Genomic DNA, 24,088 nt, shown 5'->3' on the forward strand with positions numbered 1-24,088 from the left:
CTGCAAAAATCCCCTCTAAAATGATCACCATGCTGCCTTGGAAATATACCATTGATCCTTCATAGTCACTTGTCAAAATCCTGGAATTCCTTTCCAAAGGACATTGTAGGGGGAAACACCTACAGCGCATAGACTGCAGAGGTTCTAGAAGGCAGCTCATCACTACTTCTCATGAGTAACTAGCGAATAGGCAATAAAATGCTGGCCCAGCCAGAGAAAACAAGTTCCTTGAACGAATAAGAAAAAAGCTCATTGAAGAACAATCTCGCAGGACTTATACATTTAGTGGTAAGGTCTTGGGTTCTGTTGCTGAACAAAGAGACCTGAACAAAGAGTGCAGGTTCATAGCTCCTTGAAAGTGGAGTCGCAGGTAGATAGGATAGTGAAGAAGGCTTTTGGTATGCTTTCCTTTATCAGTCAGAGTATTGAGTACAGGAGCTGGGAGGTCGTGTTGCGGCTGTACAGGACATTTGTTTAGGCCACTGTTGGAATGTTGTGTGCAATTCTGGTCTCCTTCCTATTGGAAAGATATTGTGAAACCTGAAAGGATTCAGAAGAGGTTTACAAGGATGTTGCCAGGGTTGAGGATTTGAGCTATAGGGAAAGGCTGTACAGACTGGGGCTGTTTTCCCTGGAGCTCGGAGGCTGAGGGGTGACCTTATAGAGGTTTACAAAATTATGTGAGGCATGGATAGGATAAATAGACAAAGTCTTTTCCCTGGGGTGTGGGAGTCCAGAACTAGAGGGCATAGGTTTAGAGTGAACGGGGAAAGATATAAAAGAGACCTAATAGGCAACTTTTTCTTACAGAGGGTGGTACATGTATGAAATGAGCTGCCAGAGGAAATAGTGGAGGCTGGTACAATTGCAACATTTTAAAGGCATTTGGATGGGCATATGAAAGGAAGAGTTTGGAGGGATATGGGCCAGGTGGGGCTAGATTGGGTTGGGATATCTGGTCTGCATGGAAGGGTTGGACCAAAGGGTCTGTTTGCAGGCTGTACATCTCTATGACTATATACCTTGGCACCATTGATAAGTACCAGAGTTGGTTTTAGCTCCTCCCTCGTTTCCTCAATGTCTATTTCATTTGAGGGTTTAATCCCGCACCTGATGTCCAAGTGAGCATTCTTCAACCTAAAAACTAACCACTGAAACATTGAACTCCATCAACTATTAACTCGCTGGGTCCAGACTTGACCCAATGTGTAGTATGCAGTTTGGTATTTTTTTTTTACCAAGGATTGGGAATCAGTGACAGGATCCTTGGTTTGTGTTTTCCAACTTAAACTGAGGGCACAGGTTCAGCTCCAGAGTTCTCACTGCAGCTCATAACTAGCTGCTTTGCTAACCCATATCTTGTGATTTAGCTTTAATTTAATTCAAAGTAGAACAGCAACTGCTGGTGTGAGTTTATCTTCAGCAGGATGTTTTACCAGATGTGACAATGCTTATGTGATCCCCAATAACATAAGAAACTGAGTGTGAATATCATGGGTTTGAAGAGACTGTTAAACATTTGTTACAATTAACTATTGCAAACAAGTGGGACCCTCCTGAGGCAAAATAGCATCTGGGCTGATATTTTACAACAGAATAAGGATAACTTTTCCAAAACAGATAGACATGGTTGTGCAGAGGCACATGGAATTAATTTGACAATTATGCACACAGGTAAGACAGAGTTTAAAGATTAATGTTTCAAAATTCAATGTAATGTTTTGAAAGTTTGACAATTTTTCCTGACTTGGTGGATGTATGTCCACCTGGAAAGGTACTCATTGATCTCTGTTGCACTTGTTTGACAACTTGGTTAGTTGCTGCTGGTTGCTATTAATCAACCCTACCACACAACATCATCAGAGGGTTCAACTCTCAATCTCTTCATACATGATTGGTCTGTCATAAATTGTTCAGAGCTGGCTTCTGTTCCTTTATCATGTAATATCATGAGCTGCAATACATTTCTGTGACCTGGGCTGGTTGCATATTTTAGAAACCATTGCTGGTATCCAAAGATTTGTATTTCTAACTCTCACTCTCTGCCCAGTGAGCAATTTTGGAAATTCTTACTTGGGACACCAAATAACCTAAAAATACCACCATTGTGTCAGTGACACTTGTACTCATTTTGCTGCTAATTCACCAAACAAATGGGTGATTTAGAGAAGTAATCTGTCACAAGGAAGTAATCTCCCCATACAATATGAACAGCTCTGTTGCTACTTTGCTGAAGAATTGGATGAAATATCATATGGATATAGAGTCTCCCACTGTTTATATATTGCATTCGTGAGTCATTGAATATCCCGATTCATCCCTGGATTGTTATGCCAATCATTTTGAACTTTCAATACTCATACGTTCCTGTGGTAACATGGGCATGATTTGAAACTGCGCCCAATGAAAACAATTCACATTGTCCAAAGTATAACATGTCAGCCTTGAGAGCACATTTAATTTCATAGTTTAGGTGATCATGGTGCAGATCAAGATGAATATCTTTGTATTTTGGATAAGCTGTTCTGTAAATCATATGCAATCATCTTGGCTACCTGGCTTAATTACTACTTCAAAGTTATAACTTTGCCAATTCTTGACTAATTCAATTGCACCATATGTGACTTGTTCTGCCATGGTGGGTGTGGTTTGAATGTCATGATTTGAGACTGCACTTAGATCTGTACATACTGGTAACCATGTATCTGTTAGACTAAATATTTCGGGAAGCCAGTGAGAGTTTGCGCATTGACACTCATTGACAATACATACAATTGTTGATCTGCTGTCTCCACTGAGAGATGGTTTCTCATAGCCTGTACCATGGAACATTACTTGCTCAGGTGCATGTCATTGAGGCCATATAGTGGTTACATGGTAACACTAACTCCGGTGTTGATTTTAGCTTTTATCTTGGATCACACTGCCTTCTCAGGACACATGATATTAAAGAGCTCCTGATTGCTTTCTACTCCCAACACAGAGTGTGAGATTAACATCATGTAAAGCCTGCTCATTTTCTAAAATTTGCCTTTCATTTGGTTGACTCTGAACCTCATCAATGTGGTTGCCTTGGTGCACCTTGGTAACAGTTTCCTTGTTGCTGATGATTTGTTATTACTCTATACTGTCATGTTGGTCGCTTGTTGGTTTAATGGAAGGGCCTGACTTGGCTTTTGGAAACAGATTTCCTGCACATAGCCATGTCCCTTGATGCTATAGATATCAAAAAATAGAGCATGGACTTTGGAGAAGTGCAACAAACTACTGCTATTGGAGCTTTTGTTGGTAGCAAAATAGTATTGGTAGCACCTAAAGCATGTAATTGTTGCTGGCCTGCCACGACATCTTCATAGATCTGTCTACCCTCAAGTAATAGGTCAAGGCTGTGGCCCTTCTTATTGCACAAATGTTTCTTCCAACTGACTTTAATTCATGTGAATGTGATAATCAACTCATTAATATTCTCTGGCCGTTCCTCTTCAGTAAAGTCACACTCATGCCCTTTGCTTTGGCATCCTCCAACAAACTGGTGAATAGTCTCTTGAGGATTCTTGTCTATTTGAAATGATGTCAAGTCTGTTCATCCTGAAGTGAATTCTTATCTTGATCTGCTCTTCAAGATCTTTCCAAATCATATCCAGACTTTTCTGATCCACCCAGAAAAACTGTGCATGTTAATAATGTGAAGCTCCTCCTTGTCAAGTCATAAAATCCCTACGGAGTGGAAGCAGGCCATTCAGCTCATTGAGTCTGCATGACCCTCTGAACAGCATCCCATCCAAAACCAATCTCTTACCCTATCCCTGCAACTCTCCATTTCCCCTCGCTAATCCACCTAACCTACACATCCCTGGACGCTATCAGCAATTTAGCACAGCCAATCCACCAAACATGCATATCTTTGGACCGTGAGAGGAAACCCAAGCACCTGGTGGGACCCATCTGAAATGGGCAGAATGTGTAAAATCCACATAGACAGTTGCCTGAGGGTCAATTCAAACCCAGATCCCTGGCAATGTAAGGCCACTGTACCTCCCTGAGTTCTGACAAGATTTTTAAGAGTTCTTTTCATGGCCTCACCTAGACCTTGATCTGCAAAATAGAACTGCATGAAGTTTTGGAACAGTAAAATCAGTGAAGGTGTTGCTGGATGCCAAATCCATACCAGTTTTGTTGCTATCCATGAGTTGGCCTTTACAAAAACACCAGCTTTTGCTGTGTGTCTCTGATATTTTTGTCTCTCCAAATTATACTGCTCTTTCCTTAAGAACAAAGACGTTTGTAATTGTCATTATGTATTAACTTCCATCAACCGAGCTTTCTAGGATTCAAGTTTTCTGTAATGCACTGGCCTTTGTCATAGCTCAAGGGCATTCTTTAGCATTTTAATTTGTTTTTATTACCAAGGAAATCTTAGAAATGTATTTTACCTTGAAAGAATTTGCATCCTAATGAAAATTAGAAATATGTTCCATTGTTCTCGTGCTTAATGCTCCATCTACAGATGTGTACAATTGTCTGTACTCTGAAAAACTGATGCTGTTTAAGATAACAAACTTCTCCCTATTCCAAACTGTCTGCTTCCAAAGTCATGCTGGACATCAATTTGTTTTCTAAATATGTACCTCTATGATGTCTTTAAGAGATAGTAACTGCTGTTGCTATGGTGTGAGTTTGCCTCCACCAGGGTGTTTTACCTGATGGGGCAATGCTTTTGTTATATAACACAATGTCAGAAACTGGGCATGATATTGTGGTATTGGGCAACCCAACAGACATTCATTACATTGCTCAAGCATACACATTTCTGAGCTAGTAGTTTGCTATTAGTTTACAATAGTTGGGCATGTTACTAGTCAAGTTTCCTGGAGATGGTGGTGTAGTGAAGGAGTCACTGGCTTGGTAGTCAAGAAGCTCAGGTTAATGCTCAAGGGACATGGGTTCAAATCTCACCACAGCAACTTGGTACAATTTACAAGGGCAGCACAGTGGCTCAGTGGATCGCTCTGCAGCCTCACAGCGCTAGGGACCTGAGTTTGATTCCGGCCTCGGACGACTGTCTGTGTGGAGTTTGCATAGTCTCCCTGTGTCTGTGTGGGTTTCCTCTAGGTGCTCTGGTTTCCTCCCACAAAACAAAGATGGGTTGGCCATGCTAAATTGTCTGTTGTGTTAGTCAGAGGGAAATGTATCTGGGTGGTTACTCTTTAGAGGGTCAGTGTGGACTTGGTGGGCCCAAGGGCCTGTTTCTGCACTGTAGGGAATCTAATCTAATCATTCTTTAAATGATCCAAGGAAAAATTGACTCTGAAAAAACAATGAGATTTGGAGTCAACCATCCAGGTGAACTGAACACAATCACAATCACGCGCATTTAATGAATAAGAAACTAAACTAACATCAGTGTTAATCACTGACATATCTTGGTGTAACATAACAAAGTTTTCAAAGAGAATGACAGCAAGGCTCAGATACACTCTCATTTAATCACTCAATTATAACTAGTTTATTAATATGAATTAAACATTAAAATGCATTGAAATTGTTGCTGAGTTTTAATTATTCAATAATCTCTAACCTTGTAACATTGGTACAGATTTCCACACTGCAACAGGCCCGAGGCTGGCAAACTGTCCAAAGGAAGATTCCAAGAAAAATATTGGTATCCCAACAAGACCCAGCATGATTGAGTAGGGAATAAGAAATACACCTGGAAAATAGAATAAAAAGGTGAAACAGGGTCCATGGATGTGAATTCCCAACATACTCTGCAGTTTCAAGTGGATGGTAACAACAACTTTATACTAACAGAGAAACAGGCCTAATCTTTAGAATCTCTCCTCATAACCAAACCCCTAAAATCCAGGTTATCATTCTTGTAAAACCATGTTGTACTCCCTCCAAGGCCAATATATCCTCCCTTAGATGTAGTGCCCAGATCTTCCCACAGTACTTCAATTGTGGTCGAACCAGGGTTTTGTATATCTGCAGCATACTGTCTACATCCTTGTATTCATGTCCTCGAGGTGTAAAAGCCAGATTCCATGAGCTTTCTTCATTATTTACTGTACCTGTTTGTGGTACTTTAAAGGTCCATGCACCTGAAGCCCCAAGTCTCTTTTGGCATCCATTGTGTTTAACTTGATGCCATCTAGGAAGTATCCAGGTTGATACTATATCGGTCAAAATGGATAACCACACACTTGCTTACATTGAACTTCATCTGCTACATTTTTGCCCAATTACTGAGTCTATCAAGAACCCTCTGCAATTTTATGCTGTTGACTACATTGTCTACAATGCCCCCTAACTTTTGTCATCAGTATATTTGGATATATGATTTTCTATGTTATTATCCTAGTTGTCAATAAAAAATATGAATAATTGAGACCCTAACACAGATCCTTACGGGGACACCACTGGTCACATCCTGCAAATTTCAGGACCTACTCATTATCCTTATTTTCTGGCACCTGCCACTCAACTAATTTCTGAACTATATAAGTAATTTGCCCTCAATTCCATCAGCCTCTACCTTAGTTAATAAGCTCTTATGTGCAATTTATCACATGCCATCTGAAGTCCATACAAACAACAACCATAGACATTCCCCTGTCCACTATCTTAGTCATGGCTTCAAAAAATTAAATGAGGTTTGTCAGGCATGACCTACTGTCCCTGATTAACTGAAGAAATTTGAAGTGCTCAGTTATTTTATCCTTAATTAGAGACACCAACCAGTGCCCCAGCACAGATGTTAGGCTAACTGATCTATAAATCCCTGATTTTCCTCTTTCGCCCCTGTTCTAAAGTGGAATAATGTCTGCAATTCTTCAGTCCAGTGGGACAACTCCTGTATTGAGGGAACATTGAAAGATTAGTAAGAGTAAGGTTAATTAGTAAGAGCAGAGTAGTAATCCCAGGATTGCTATTGGTGCCATTGTCTCGTGAAGCTAGGAACGGAGAGTGTGTGCAGCTAAACACGTGGCTGCAGAGCTGGTATAGGAGGGAGGGCTTCAGGTATGTGGATCTTCTGCAGAAGGTGGGACCTGTACGGGTTGCACCTGATCTTGAGGGGCATCAATATCCTGGGCAGGAGGTTTGCTAGAGATCTTCGGGAGGGTTTAAACTAGTTTGGCAGAGGGATGGGAACTGGAACTATGGATCAAAGGATGTGGATGCTGGTGAACAGGCAGATACAGCATGCAGAGAGACTGTGAGAAAGGATAGGCAGTTGATAGGGCAAAGCTGCAGTCAGTGTGATGGGTCTATTTTAATGCAAGAAGTGTCAAGAATAAGGGTGATGAACTTAGAGCATGGAGCTACAATGGAGCATGGAGTTTCTTGAAGCTACAATGTTGTGGCTATTACGGAGGCTTTGATATCACAGGGGCAGGAATGGTTGCTGAATGTTCCGGGATAGGAACAGAGATGGAGGTAAAATAGATGGCTGGGTGGCATTGCTAATAAGGGACAGTATAATAGTTGGAGAAATGAAGATTGTCAGGAATGGTTTGTCCACTGAGTCATTATAAGTGGAAGTCAGAAACAGGAAAGGAGCAGTCACTTTATTGGGAGTTTTCAATAACACCCAATAGCAACAAAGGCATGGAGGAGCCGATTGTGAGGCAGATTTTGACAAGGTGCATACGTAACAGGCTTGTGTCGGGTGACTTCAACTTCCCTAATATTGACTGGAACCTCCTTAGCGCAAATAGTTTGGATGCAGCAGATTTTGTCAGGTGTGTCCAAGAAGGATTCCTGATTAAATATTTAGCTAGGCCAACCAAAGGGGAGGCCATTTGGATTTGGTGCTTGGTAATAAACCAAGCCAGGTGACAGATCTCTTGGTGTGAGAACATTTCTGTTATAGTAATCACAACTCCCTGACCTTTACTATAGTCATGGAGAGGGATAGGAGCAGATGGTATGCGAAAGCATTTAGTTGGGGAAGGGGGAAATTACAATGCTATTAGGCAGGAACCGTGAATCATAAATTGGGAGTAGATATTCTCAGGGAAATGTACAACAGAAATGTTGAGGTTGTTTACGGAGAACTTACAGCAAGTGCGGGTAGGGCCAATCAGGGATAGTGATGGGAACTTGTGCCTGGAGTTGGCATTTGGGGAGGTCGTTAATGAATATGTTGTATGAGTATTCACTAGGGAGAGGGACCTTATTGTTTGTGAGGACAGCGTGAAACAGACTGATATGCTCAAACAGGTTGATGTTAAGAAGGAGGATATGCTGCAAATTTTGAAAAGCATGAGGATAGATAAGTCGCCTGAACCAGACGGGATATACCTAAGTTTGCTGCAGGAAGCGAGGGAAGAGATTGCTGTGCCTAAAGTGTTATGACACAGAGGTGAACCTCTCTCTTCATTAAACCAAACACCCAGAGAAGCTCACCTCACCTCATATTTCTAATATTTCAAGAAAATAACATCAATTCATTCTTTAACTCTAAAAGGGAACATCAAGCAACAAATATTCACAACACTAAGGCCCCTTTTCTCTTAACTGCTTAATACCTGCCTCCAATGCTATAATATACTGTTCCAATAAAACATTTATTAAAATTACATCAAATCAATTTCAAAACCTTTCAGTGGCTGTCATCTTTGGTGTCTTTCTTCTTCCGGCTGAAGACCTCACTGGATCATCTTCTTTCTTTTTACTGTTAAGATGTTTCGTATGAAAGGTACCTTTGATACAGAGTATTTCAATGTCTTGGGTCTCTCTCTCTCTCGATTGCAGTTGCTCTATCTGATTTTCAAAATGGCTGCCTTTTTCATTTTCCCCCAAAATTGGATCATCAGTTTGATGTTGGTAAAACAATAAATTCAAACTGGATTGGGTTTTAGTATCCTGAGGCATAATTTAAACTGTTTGTTTAAATTGGATTTGTTGCCAAAACAGCAAACAATTCAGGTTTCCATTTCACAGCCAAATGTTATATATTTTCAATTTTCCAGTACACTCTGAGACTGCTAGTTAAATCATATGACAGGTGCTTGTAAGCTCTCAGTGCAGAACAGCATTCACTCTTTCTTAAAGGTACAGGACATTACAACAGAAGTAATGATCTTCACATGCTCACTGGCTACTGGAGTAGTACCAGATGATTGGAGGGTGGCAAATGTCATTCCCTTGTTCAAAAAAGAGGAAATGGATAACCCTGGGAATTACAGACCAGTCAGTCTTACATCACTTGGTATTTGGATGATAGTAAAATGTAGGGTATGTAGGTTAGTTTGATCTTAGAATAGGATAAAAGGTCTGCGCAACATAGAGGGCTGAAGAGCCCGTACTGTTCTATGTTCTATCTGTGTATGACTGTGAGTGTGAGGAGTTAGAAGGGGAATAAAGTTATATGTTGATATTTGCCAGTTGTTCATCTGGGGTTGGAATACATTATCTCCTTATCTATTAATTTATTTATCAATCATAGATAGCAGTAGACAATCTTAAAGAATCACTGATTAATGATAAATTCAACCTTTACATTATAATATCAGTGTTTGGCACTTGTGCCTGGGAGATGATGTACAGGCTTTGTGGAGTTAGGGGTGAGTTACTTGCTGCAATATTCCTAAACTCTGACTTGCTCTTGTAACCAGAGTATGAGTCTAGTTCAGTTTCTGGTAAATGGTAACCCCAGGCTGTTGACAATGGGAGATTCAGTAATGGTCATGATAATGAATTTCACAAAATAATGGCTGGATTCTCTCTTGTTGGAGGGGGTCATTTCTGCCAATTGTGTGACATGAATGTGCTTGCCACTTGTTATCCCAAATCTGCATTTGAACATGGGCTGCTTCAGTATCTAAGCAATTGTGAATGGTGTTGAGGATTTGCAACCATGCACTTTCCTGGGGGCCAGAGAAGTGTTTGATCCTTGACACTCATTGATTCCAGTTTTGCTAGGGCTCCTGGATATCACACTCAGTCAACTGTGGCCTTGATGTCCACCGCTGTCACTATCTGGAGTAGAGTGGTGCTGGAAAAGCACAGCAGTTCAGGCAGCATCCGAGGAGCAGTAAAATCGACGTTTCGGGCAAAAGCCCTTCATCAGGCAGACAGCTGTATTCCTGATGAAGGGCGTTTGCCCGAAACGTCGATTTTACTGCTTCGCGGATGCTGCCTGAACTGCTGTGCTTTTCCAGCACCACTCTACTCCAGAATCTGGTTTCCAGTATCTGCAGCCATTGTTTTTGCCCAGGGCTGCCACTATCACCTCCTCTCTGGAATTCAGCTCTTTTGTCCATGTTAGAACCAAGGCTGTAATGAGGTCAGGAGCTGAGTGGTCCTGGCGGAATCCAAACTGGGCATCACCAAGCAGGTTATTGCTGAGCAGGTGCTGCTGGATAGCATTGTTGACGACACCTTCCATCACTTCACTGATCATCGACTGATGGGGTGTAATGGGCCGGGTTGGATTTGTCCAGCTTTTTTATGGATGCAGAGCATATCTGAGCAATTTTCACAATGATGAGTGGATGCTGATGTTGTAACTAAACTCGAAGAGCTTGGCTAGAGGTGCAGCAAGTTCTGGAGCACAGACGTTCAGTACTATTGCCAGAATGATGTCAAGGCCCATAGGTTTTGCAGTATCCAGTGCATTGAACTGTATTTTGTTATCTCATGGAGTGAATCAAATTGGTTGAAGGCTGGCATCTGTAATGTTGGGGACAAGTAGAGAACATTGAGATGGATCATCCACTCAGCACTTCAGCCTTACCTTTTGCACTGATGTGTTGGGCTCTTTCATCATTGAGGATGGGGACATTTGTGGAGCCTCTTCATCCAGTGAGTTGTTTAAATGTCTATCACCATTCATGATTGGATGTGGCAGGACAGCAGAGTCTGGTTCAGACTGATTGGTTGCTTAGCTCTATCACATGCTGCTTATTGTGTTTGGCATGCAAGTAGCCCTGTTTAGTAGCTTCACTAGCTTGACACCTCATGTTTAGGTATGTCTAGTGCTGTTCCTGACTCCCCAACTTCACTGTCCATTGAACCAGGCTGATCCCCGGCTTGATGGTAATGCTTGAGTGGGAGAGATGCTGGGCCATGAGTTTGCAGATTGTGCTGAAGTATGCTTCTGTTGCTGATGATGGCCCACAGTGCCTGAAGTCTTAGTTGCTAAATCTGCTTGAAGTCTGTCCCATTTAGCTCAGTGATAGTGCAATACAACAGGATGGATGGTATTCTGAATGTGAAGGTGTAACTTCATCTCCACAAGGACTGTGCAGTATCACTCATACCAATACAGCCAGCAGATTGGTGACGATGAAGTCAAGTAAGTTTTTCCCTCCTATTGGTTCCCTCATCACCTACCACAAACCCAGTGTAGCAGCATTGAATTTCATCAGCTATTCCCTGGACCACTCTCCCAAACTGTCTAGATCCTTCTGCAGCCTCCCCACCTCCTCAGTACTACCTGCCTGTCCGCCTAACTTCGTATCATCGGCGAACTTTGCCAGAATTCTCCCTGTCCCTTCATCCAGATCATTAATATATAAAATGAACAGCTGTGGCCCCAACACTGAACCCTGCAGGACCCCGCTTGTCACCAGCTGCCATTCCGAATAAGAACCTTTTATCCCAACTCTCTGCCTTCTGTCAGACAGCCAATCCCCAACTTATGCCAGTAGCTTACCTTGAACACCAGGGGCCCTCACCTTACTCTGCAGCTTCCTGTGAGGCACCTTATCAAAGGCATTTTGGAAGTGTACATAGATGACATCCACTGGGTTTCCCTGGTCTAACCTACTTGTTACCTCTTCAAAGAATTCTAACAGGTTTGTCAGGCATGACCTTCCCTTACTAAATCCATGCTGACTTGTTCTAATCTGACCCTGCACTTCCAAGAATTTAGAAATTCCGTCCTTAACGATGGATTCTAGAATTTTACCTACAACCAAGGGTAGGCTCATCGGCCTATAATTTTCCATCTTCTGTCTTGGTCCTTTCTTGAACAAGGGAGTTACAATAGCAATTTTCCAATCATCTGGAACTTTCCTGATTCCAGTGATGTTTGAAAGATCACATTCAGCGCCTCCGCTATTTCTACAACTCAATCCTCAGTCGATTGGCGAGGATGAAGTCAAGTATGTTTTTCACTCCTGTTGGTTTCCTCACCACCTACCACAGACCCAGTGTAGCAGTGAAGTTCTTTAGGACATAACCACCTTGATCAGTAGTGCTACTGCTGAGCCAGTCTTGATGGTCAATGTTGAAATCCCCCACCTAAAGGACATGTTGTGCCCTTGCCACCCTCAATGCTTCCTCCAAGTTTGTTCAGCATTGAGGACTACTGATTCATCAGCTGAGGGAGGATGGTATGTGATAATCAGCAGGACCTTTTTGCCCCCTTTTTAACCTGAAGCCATGAGACTTCAAGGGTCTGGCGTCAATTTTGAGGACTCCCAGGGCAACTCCCTCCTGACTGTTCACTAGCTAGATAGGATGTCAGCTGGGCAGGAGGTCAGGTTGACAGTAGAGGCCAGTGGTCAGTTCTGTCGAGGGTGTGGAGTCACAGACAGACAGGACAGGGAAGAAGGCTTTTGGCATACTGTCTTTCATCAGTCAGGGCACTGAGTATAAATGCCTGGAAGTTATGTTGCACTTGTACAGGATGTTGGTGAGGCCACATTTGGAGTGTTATGCTCAGTTTTGGTCTCCCTGCTAGAGGAAGGATGTTGTTAAACTGGGAAGAGTTCAGAAGAAATTTACAGGGATGGTGCCAGGATGCAATGGTCTGAGTTATAGGGAAAGGTTGAACAACCTAAGACTTTTTTCTTTAGAGCTGAAGAGATTGAGGAAGTTTGTTATAGAAATGTATAATATCATGATAGGCATGGATAGAGTGAATGCACTCTGTCTTTTTTCCAGAATTGGGGAATCGAGGACAGGAGGGCATCGGTTTAAGGTTAGAGGGGAAAGAATAAAGGAGACCCTGAGGGGGACGTTTTGACGCAGAGGGTGGAATGCATCTGGAATGAGCTGCCAGCAGAAGGTTGATTACATTAACAACATCAAAAGGTATTTAGACAAGTACATAGATAGGAAAAGTTTAGAAGGAAATGGCTAAGTGCAGCGAAATGGGGTTAGCATGGATGGACAGTTTGGTAGGCATGGACCAATTTGGACCAAAGGGCTTGTCTCCGTGCTGTAGGACTCTATGACTCTATGTTAATGTTGGGTTGGGTTGGGTCACATTTGACTGATGCAAGGAGTTGCTAGGTAGATGTCAACTCAGATCTGATGGATGTGGGGGTTTGGAGCAGGTCTGGACATGGCAGGGGTGTTAGATTTAATAATCTAACTTTCCTGATTAATTATTTTACTTAAATTCATCAGTACCTTCTGAAATTTCCGATGTAAATAGAGACTTTTGGAGTGTTCCAAGAATCGGAGAATTGTCTAGTGGAAAATCCAGTTTCCTGGGCAATACCTTCAGAGTGTGCTAGAATGGGGATTCCACAGAATATTCATGGTGACTCATCGTCGACACCAAATAATGACTGGCCTGCGTAAAATCCTTGACTTTATATCATTATAATAAATGTCTGCTGGTTTCTCTGATAGCATGATATCCAGACTCAGTCTCTTATGTTATGGTGGATAATATATAAGCATATATATATACATTACTGGAGGCAAACTAAGATCGAAATGAAGGTAAGAAATAACTGTAATCCAGGAGATAATGAAGTTCATTGATAACTCACTGTGAGATGGTAAAGTAGGTACAGCAACTTTGTTTTAGCTAGCACCTTATCAATGGGTATTCCTGATAAACCGACCAAAATTATGTGTTCAATATTGTGATCCATCATGATGTCCGTGTATTTCTGCTGTAAGCAAAGTCTAACAGTGATTCCACTAGCATGCTACAAAGACTGATTGAAACTTTATTCTTTTGTGTTTTCTATCCTTGTTTTAATCTTAACATCTGTCGATATTGCTGACAAGGACTTTATTATCTTAACTCCAAAGGAATCTTCCATAAAACTTGTAATGAATCAATCTATGCCTATTTAAACTGAAAATGTGGTCTACTCTGACTTGAACTAGACAAATGAAAAAGGGGCTACATGAGTTTTATTAATCTACTGTTTATTGAAAATGCTGGGAACAATCTGGGTCTTAATGACATTCTGTTGTGTTTTTAGAATTATTTCAGTTTTAGGAATTTAGCAATATAAAGTATTTAAAAGTATAAAAGTATAATGCTTTTTACTCCTGATGAGAAATGGGCCACAGATTCAAACTACAACCTGTAATGAGACAATCTGATTTGCTCAAAAGTCACTTGAATGAATTTCAACCACCACTTTGCACTTTAGTATTTAACTGTGCCATGTCCAGACTGTAACATTTCTAACCCCTGCACAATTGTTAGGATGTCAGAAAACACACAAGACCAGGCTATAGTCCAGCAGGTTTATTTGAAATCAGAAGCTTCTGGGGTTCTGCTGCTTCATCAGGTGAAGGTTAAACCTGTTGGATCATAACCTGGAGTTGTTGCATTCTGACTTTGCCTACTCCAGTCAAACACCGGCACCTCCACATCAATTGTTACGATGGGAAGCACTGACAAGAGCAATATCCAAGCCAACAGTCCTTAAAGATCATTGAAATGCTCCCTCTGCATTTCTATCCCCTTAATTCAAATTCCAGACAGTACCTCCTCCATTTTTGTAAGCCAGGAAAGGGAATCTCCAGACATTGCCTAGACCCACAGCACAGCCAATCATCAAGAGCAAGTAGTCAGTCTTCGAGGACCAGTTACCTCTCTTCACATTTTCATCATTTCTGTTCACTGCTGGATTGGCAGCACTCTTGGGGCAAAGAAAGGAATTGACTAAATTAGAAAGTAGATTTTCTCAATCTAAACTTAAGCACTTAGTTCAACTCTTCCCCACTGTAAAAACATTTCTTCATTCCCCAGTTAACAGCAATCACTTAGTAGTTTGGAAACAAGACGGGTGACTTCAGTTCACAAAAGCTAAAATCCCCAAAGAATCAGCACTTCTCAGGATTTTACATGAGTGTAATTTCATGTCTTGCTAAAATACTTACTGTATCTATTGGAGAGTGTGTTTCCTGTTCATTCTGTGAGAATTCAGATAAAGCCAACTCCCTCTGGTCCATCTTCAGACAGCCATGAATACTTTCTTCGCTTGCTCAGGAGCTGGATGTAAACCTTAAGGAGCAAATCTTGCCCGAAGATGTTCTATCTTTCCAAAATTCCAGGACTGTGATTAAGAACTGTTCAGCCTTTCACCAAGTAAATGACTGGTGAGAATGACAAGATGTGTCCAAAAGGGCAAGATCTAGTTGCTCAGGTCTGGGTGATGTCCACATTTCCTGACTATTTCTGATGCAATCTCCACACTAAAAATAATAGAATTTCAGGTTTGTTTCAGAATACTCAATGTCAGAATATATCTATTTTGCATCACATATTTCTCACCAATGCTTTGAAATGAGGAGGTCACACAATATAGAGAGAGGCCATGGCATGAATCAGCGTCTGCAGCTTTCACCGTGGGGTGGCTGTTACTCTGCACTACCTCAATGTTTCCAATTGACCAGGAATCTCTCCTACTATCCCTGCCTGCCATACAATTATCAGAAAGATTCAAAGATTGACTATTGAGTGACCATTCAGATTGAGGCTGAATGCAGCGCCAATATTTTGAAGTCTTGAGATTTCAAAGGACTTTGTCAGAGTGAACCAGACACAGGGGATTTGCTGTTGGGAAAATTAGAAATCCCATTCAGTTCCCTCACAGTCAGCTGGGGCATCATGACCAGGGCCTCCAAGCCCTCCGTTTCTTCCTCTACCGATGTTCCCAACAGTACCCTTCCATCGACACTCTCATTCGTTTGGCCAAACTGGTCCTGACACTTAACAATTTCTCCTTCGAATCCTCCCACTTCCTCCAGACCAAAGGGGTAGCCATGGGCACCCGAATGGGCCCCAGCTATGCCTGTCTCTTTGTTGGCTACGTAGAACAGTCCATCTTCCGTAATTACACCAACACCACTCCCCACCTCCTCCTCCGCTACATTGATGGCTGCATTGGCACCACCTCGTGCTCCCGCAAGGAGGTTGAGCAATTCAACAACTTCACCAAAACATTCCACCCTGATTTTAAATTTACCTGGACCATCTCTGACACCTCCCTCCCCTTCCTGGACCTCTCCATCTCCATTAATGACGACCGACTTGACACTGACATTTTTTACAAACCTACCGACTTCCACAGCTACCTGGATTACACCTCTTCCCACCCTACCTCCTGCAAAAATGTCAGCCTGTATTTCCAATTCCTCCGCCTCCGCCATATCTGCTCCCATGAGGACCAGTTCCACCACAGAACACAACAGATGGCCTCCTTCCAATTTCCCTTCCCACGTGGTTAATGATGCCCTCCAACGCATCTCGTCTACACCCCTCACCTCTGACCTCAGACCCCACCCCTCCAACTGTAACAAGGACAGAACCCCTCTGGTGTTCACCTTCCACCCTACCAACCTTTGCATAAACCAAATCATCCAATGACATGTCCGCCACCTCCAAACGGACCCCACCACCAGGGATATATTTCTCTCCCCACCCCTTTCCGCCTTCCACAAAGACCATTTCCTCCGTGACTACCTGGTCAGGTCCACGCCCCCCTACAACCCATCCTCCCATGCTGGCACCTTCCCCTGCCACTGCAGGAATTGCAAAACCTGCGCCCACACCTCCTCCCTCACCTCCATCCAAGGCCCTAAAGGAGCCTTCCACATCCATCAAAGTTTTACCTGCACATCCACCAATATCATTTATTGTATCCATTGGTCCTCTCTATATTGGGAAGACTGGACATCTGCACCAATCAACCCCACTGCCCTGTGACCCAACATTTCATCTCCCCCTCCCACTCTGCCAAGGACATGGACGTCCTGGGCCTCCTTCACCGCTGCTCCCTCACCACCCGATGCTTGGAGGAAGAATGCCTCATCTTCCGCCTCGGAACACTTCAACCCCAGGGCATTAATGTGGACTTCAACAGTTTCCTCATTTCTCCTTCCCCCACCTCACCCCAGTTCCAAATTTCCAGCTCAGCACTGTCCCCATGACTTGTCCTACCAGCCTAGCTTCTTTTCAATCTATCCACTCGACCCTCCTCCCTGACCTATCACCTTCAACACCTCCCCCACTCACCTATTGTACTCTATGCTACTTTCTCCCCACCTCCACCCTTCTCTCATTTATCTCTCTACCCTTCAGGCACTCTGCCTGTATTACTGATGAAGGGCTTTTGCCTGAAACATCGATTTTACTGCTCCTCAGATGCTGCCTGAACTGCTGTGCTTTTACAACACCACTAATCCAGCATCAGAAATTTCACATGGTCTGACAAATCTCTATCAACGGAATATATATGTTATATGTTTTTGGAGATATTTCCCTGGTGCCAGGATCAAGGATGTCTCAGAGAGGGTGCAAAATGTTCTCAAGGAGGAGGGGTACCAGCAAGAGGTCATTGTCCATATTGGAACCAATGACATAGGAAGGGGAAAGGTTGAGATTCTGAAGGGAGATTACAGAGAATTAGGCAGGAATTTAAAAAGGAGGTCCTCAAGAGTAGTAATATCTGCATTACTCCCAGTGCTATGAGCTAGTGAGAGCAGGAATAGGAGGATAGAGTAGATGAATGCATGGCTGAGGAGCCAGTGTATGGGAGAAGGATTCACATTTTTTTGGATCATTAGAATCTCCTTTGGGGTAGAAGTGACCTGTACAAGAAGGACGGATTGCACCTAATTTGGAAGGGGACTAATATACTGGCAGGGAAATTTGCTTGAGCTGCTCGGGAGGATTAAAACTAGTAAGGTGGGGGTTAGGGGGTGGGACCCAGGGAGATAGTAAGGAAAGAGATCGATCTGAGATGGGTACAGTTGAGAATAGAAGCAAGTCAAACAGGGCAGGCAGGGACAAGATAGGAATAATAAATTAAACGGCATTTATTTCAATGCAAGGGGCCTGACAGGGAAGACAGCTGAACTCAGGGCATGATTAGGAATGTGTGTCTGGAACATCCTAGCAATTACAGAAACATGGCTCAGGGATGAGCAGGACTGGCAGCTTAATGTTCCAGGATACAAATGCTACAGGAAGGATAGAAAGGGAGGCGAGAGAGGAGGGGGAGTGGCATTTGTGATCAGGGAGGATATTCCTGGAAATATATCCAGGGAAGTTATTTAGGTGGAACTGAGAAATAAGAAAAGGATGATTACCTTATTGGGATTGTATTATAGACCTCCTAATAGTCAGAGAGAAATTGAGAAACAAACTTGCAAGGAGATCTCAGTTTTCTGCAAAAATAATAGGGTGGCTATGGTCGGGGATCTTAACTTTCCAAACGTGGACTGGGACTGCCATAGTGTTAAGGGTTTAGATGGAGAGGAATTTGTTAAGCGCATTACAAGAACATTTTCTGATTCAGTATGTGGATGTACCTACTAGGGAAGGTGCAAAACTTGATCTACTCTTGGGAAATAAGGCAGGGCAGGTGACTGAGGTGTCAGTGGGGGAGCACTTTGGGGCCAGTGACCATAATTCTATTAGATTTAAAACTGTGATGGAAAAGGATAGATCAGATCTAAAAGTTGAATTTTTAAATTGGAAAAAGGCCAATTTTGACAGTATTAGGCAAGAACTTTCAAAAGCTGATTGGGGGTAGATGTTCGCAGGTAAAGGGACGGCTGGAAAATGGGAAGCCTTCAGAAATGAGATAATGAGAATCCAGAGAAAGTATATTCCTGTTAGGGTGAAAGGAAAGGCTGGTGGTATAGGGAATGCTGGATTACTAACGAAATTGCGGACTTGGTTAAGAAAAAGAAGGAAGCATATGTAAGGTATAGACAGGATAGATCGAGTGAATCCTAAGAAGAGTATAAAGGCAGTAGGAGTATACTTAAAAGGGAAAGCAGGAGGGTAAAAAGGGGACAGGAAATAGCTTTGGCAAATAGAATTCAGGAGAATCCAAAGGGTTTTTACAAATACATTAAGGACAAAAGGGTAACAAGGGAGCGAGTAGGGCCCCTCAAAGATCAGCAAGGCGGCCAGTGAGCCTGAAGTCGGTGGTGGGCAAGTTGTTGGAGAGAATCCTGAGGCACAGGATATACATGTATTTGGAAAGGCAAGGACTAATTAGGGATAGTCAGCATGATTTTATGCGTGGGAAATCATGTCTCACAAACTTGATTGAGTTGTTTGAAGAAGTAACAAAGAGGATTGATGAGGGTAGAATGGTAGATGTGATCTATATGAACTTCAGTACGGTGTTCGACAAAGTTCCCCATGGAAGACTGGTTAGCAAGGTCAGATCTCATGGAATACAGGGAGAACTAGCCATTTGGATATGGAACTGTTTCAAAGGTAGAAGACAGAGGGTGGTGGTGGAGGGTTGTTTTTCAGTCTGGAGGCCTATGACCAGTGGAGTGCCACAATGATCGGTGCTGGGTCCTCTACTTATTGTCATTTACATAAATGATTTGGATGCAAGCATAAGAGGTCTAGTTAGTAAGTTTGCAGATGACACCAAAATTGGAGGTGTAGTGGACAAAGAAGAAGGTTACCTCAGATTACAACAGGATCTTGACCAGATGGGCCAATGGGCTGAGAAGTGGCAGATGGAATTTAATTCAGATAAATGCGAAGTGCTGCATTTTGGGAGGCCAAATCTTAGCAGGACTTATACACTTAATGGTAAGGTCCTAGGGAGTGTTGCTGAACAAAGAGATCTTGGAGTGCAGGTTCATAGCTCCTTGAAAGTGGAGTCGCAGGTCGATAGGATAGTGAAGAAGACATTTGGTATGCCTTCCTTTATTGATCCGAGTATTGAGTACAGGAGTTGGGAGCTCATGTTGCTGCTGCACAGGACATTGATTAGGCCACTGTTGGAATATTGCATGCAATTCTGGTCTCCTTCATATCGGAAAGATGTTGTGAAACTTGAAAGGGTTCACAAAAGATTTACAAGGATGTTGCCAGGTTTGGAGGATTTGAGCTATAGGGAGAGGCTGAACAGGCTGGGGCTGTTTTCCCTGGAGCATCAGAGGCTGAGGGGTGACCTTTTAGAGATTTACAAAATTATGAGGGGCATGGATAAGATAAATAGACAAAGTCTTTTCCCTGGGGTGTGGGAGTCCAGAACTAGAGGGCATAGGTTTAGGGTGAGAGGGGAAAGATATAAAAGAGACCTAAGGGGCAACTTTTTCACACAGAGGGTGGTACATGTATGGAATGAGCTACCAGAGGAAGTGATGGAGGCTGGTACAACATTTAAAAGGTATTTGGATGGGTGTATGAATAGGAAGTGTTTGGAGGTTCGGGCGCTTGCAAGTGGGACTAGATTGGATTAGGATATCTGGTTGGCATGGACGAGTTGGACCGCAGGTTCTGTTTCTATGCTGGACATCTCTATGACTCAATGACTCTCGGTGTTCCTGCTATAATGTGCGTTTTGTCATTGCGGTTTGGCTACAATGTGATTAATTAATTATGGGTGATGTTTGGATAATGCGAAGTTTCTCTTGAGCAGATTTTCTGTAGCAATCTACAACACAATTCTCTGTAACAATTTCAATAGCACGATTTTCTGTAGTGCGGAGTTCCAGAAGAACGCAACGGCTGCATTACAGCAAAACAACCTGTATCTAGATGCATCTGCTCCAAGCTCAGCGAGGTTACTCTCGTTTTTAAAATTATTTCACAAGATGTTAGCATCTTCACATTTGTTGCCCATTCTGGATTACCCTGATAATGAGTGACCTGTTGACCCAGGAGGACCTGTTAACTAACAAAAGATAGTTAACTGTTAATCGCAATGCTGTGCAGTCACACGTAGGCCAGACCTAGCAATCATGAGAAATATTGTTTGACAACGACTCTGGTGAAGCAGGTAGGTGTCTGCAATAACTGATGGTTGTTTTATGGCATCATTCAATTCCAGATTCTATTAATCACATGGAAACCTCACAAACCATTGTGATGAAATATGGAGATGTGGGCACCATGGTGGTTCAGTGGTTAGCACTGTTGCCTCACTCACCAGGAACTCAGGTTTGATTCCAGCCTTGGCTGACTGTCTCTGAGGAGTTTGCACATTTTCCCCGTGTCTGTGCGAGTTTCCTCTGGGTGCTCTGGTTACCTGCAACAATCCAAGCAAGCTAGATGAATTGGCCATGCTATAAATTCCCCGTAGTGTTCAGGGATGTATAGGCTAGGTGCATGAGTCAGGGGTAAATATAGGATAAATGGGTAGGGGAATGGGTCTGGTTGGGTTACTCTTTGGAGATTCGATGTGGACTTGTTGGGCCAAAGGGCCTGTTTCCATACTGTATGGATGCTACAATTCTATGGCTCACAGCTTTTGGCAGTGTTGGGTACTTGTTTCCCTGATAATAGGAATAACCAGACAGGGAACTGCATAATGCCTTCGTGAAGTCTTTATTGCAGAAGTATGGCGTTAATGGTACATAGCAAGGTGATGCAAAGCACATCTGTCTGTGTTTTGCTCACATTCTTATACATTATTTCTTCATACTATGCTCTCCCTTTACCCAATCCTCAGCCTCCACTTACTCTGAGTACTTCTAACCAATCACATCTTACATGTTCAATCACAAAATGTTTCTCTATGTCCTGCAATTATCTGCTAAGTTAAGCATGACCAAAATTTACTCATCAACACAACTTGTTCTGATTGTGATTGCCAGATGTTTCCTTTACAGGGTACTCGATATTTTGTTTGTCAACTGTACTGTTATAGTTAGCAACTGAGCGAATTTAAAATTCTCATAAAGTTATAGAGCACGGAAACAGACCCTTTGATCCAACTCATCCATGCTAACTATGTTTCCCAAACTAAACTAGTTCCACTTGCCTGCGTTTGGCCCTTTTGATTCCAATCACATTGTACATTATGAATCATTACCCATATGCAGCAGTCAGTATTCACTTCTTCTGATGTCGTAACTTGGGAGGGTTAAGGGCACGAGTATAACAACATTTGATACATACATATAAAGCAAGAATAACAACAAGAAAGATGTTAATCTCCTGGAGGATAGATGTTTCAAGTGATCCTGACCAGTTGTAGCCCAATTCTATACGGAACTTGAAAGGAGTTGTCTATGTTTGTCGACCTCCTTGTAAATTTGAGCAGCTGAATTTATGATCTCTTCTGAATTGGCCAGAATGTAGGTACAACACTCTTTTCCTACGTGGGCACAGGTCCGTCCTTTCTCAGATAGTAGCCAATCCAGGGCCATTTTGTAATTTTGTTGTTCGAATAGCAACCATTTCTACATTACTCTTATCAAGGGCTTGGGAGGTGTCATGAACTACTTGTTCCAATATGGAATAGAGTAATTGAATCTCAGAAAAGGATTTATATGCAGCATATGGCCAATACCAAAGGTCAAAGAACTTGTCTATCTTAGAGTTGCAACGTTTATGGAGAATAAGGGATGAAAGGTAGAGTATGACACATAAAAGGGACTAAAAAAGCTAAATAAACAGAAACCAGATCATGACAGAGGTAACCACGTGTAAGCCTTATGTCCGCAAACAAAAAAAAGTCCATTGCACAGGATAAACTGAGTTATATAGTTCGGGAGCCAGGTGTGGTCAAAAGTTTCTGCTGATGTGAGATAATAAAATTAAGTTTAGATGGAAGACAAGCATCAGATGTGCCATTAAAATATTAGGTACAATTACTCTGACCTGCAAACCAACCCTTCGGCTTAAATCAAGTGAGACAAATAGAACATAACGGTTTTCCCACCATTGATGTATTAGTGATGGTGATACGGACGGTATTAAATTGAGTTCGATACCAGCATTCAAATGCCGAAAAACTGTACCCTGTCAATTCCCACATACCTCTGGTGCCATTAATTTCCACCCAATATATCCCTTTCTCTGTGGAAGATGTGGCAGCCATGTGGGATTCGTTCTGGAGAGTGACCCATTCAGCCACTGCAGATACATTAAAAGGCATGGGTCTAAGGGGATACCGTCCTTTGAATGTATGGGAATATGAGAGCAAACCCAGCAGCTGGAGACATTCGTATGTCCAGGATAAACATAAGACATGCACAAAAAAGTATTCGCATACAACTTGTGCCTGACAGTGCATGTTCATGTGACCCAAGAGATCAAAACAATTACGAGTTCCAAAAATAAAAACTTTGTCACAATGGGGCAGGGGTGTTAGCCCTTTTCACATGTGATGCATGAATCCAAGTCTTCCTGCCCTGCATATTCATGGCTGAAGGTGATAGGAGAAGAACTTGATACCGACCTTCCCACTTGGCACCCAACGGTTCTTTGTGTATTTTCTTAACGTAGGCCCACTTGCCGGGAATGATGTCGTGAACACCTTTAGGGGAATCTCCTCAAGCTGCTGACACCTGTTGGGAAGCAAAATGTACAGAATCGGTTAGATCCTGAAATACTTTAACAATGAATCACTCAATAGTTGACAATCTGCTGTTCTAAGATCAATTGTACCAGGTAAAGACATGAGTCTACCAGTTATCACCTCAGAAGGGCTCATACCTGTGGTTTAATTAGGGATAGCTCAAATGCTACATCATACCAGAGGCAGAGCTTGAGGCCAAGGCAATCCTTCCTGATGATAGTTAGCCGAGTGTTGGTTCAGAATCCGATTTGTGTGTTCCACCTGTCGCAGTGACTGAGGGTGATTAGGCCAATGCAGTTCCCACTTAATACTCAGCAGTCTCTACACTTCCTGGCATAATGCATCTACAAATTGAGTCTCTTGGTCCAAATCTATACAACTTGGGAGTCCCCATCGGGGAATGTATTCCTTACAGAGGGCTGTAGTGGTATGATTGGACGTGGCTTGCCGAGTGGGAGATGCTTCCACCCAGCTTGACAATTTATTAAGAGTGACTCAAACTTCGAAATATCCTTGACATTTTGGTCGGGATATCTAAGAAGATGTTGGAAGAGCCCAGCAGGTGCCAGAGGTCTCAATTGTGCAATCAC

The 24,088-nt window shown here is 42.6% G+C and overlaps 1 protein-coding gene across 1 annotated transcript in view; it reads right to left on the reverse strand.

The window, feature by feature from the left end:
• Positions 1 to 24,088, reverse strand: part of LOC132820007 (sodium- and chloride-dependent neutral and basic amino acid transporter B(0+)-like) — a 110,247-nt gene that overhangs the window by 41,701 nt on the left and 44,458 nt on the right. Inside the window, exons 5-7 of the mRNA XM_060831934.1 lie at positions 23,379 to 23,487; positions 14,696 to 14,849; positions 5,579 to 5,710 (exon numbers count right to left, since the gene is read on the reverse strand). Coding sequence (XP_060687917.1) covers positions 5,579 to 5,710; positions 14,696 to 14,849; positions 23,379 to 23,487 — 395 coding nt within the window. The remainder of the gene's footprint in view (positions 1 to 5,578; positions 5,711 to 14,695; positions 14,850 to 23,378; positions 23,488 to 24,088) is intronic.

The sequence above is a fragment of the Hemiscyllium ocellatum genome, chromosome 11 (assembly GCF_020745735.1).
Source record: "Hemiscyllium ocellatum isolate sHemOce1 chromosome 11, sHemOce1.pat.X.cur, whole genome shotgun sequence".
NCBI lineage: Eukaryota > Metazoa > Chordata > Chondrichthyes > Orectolobiformes > Hemiscylliidae > Hemiscyllium > Hemiscyllium ocellatum.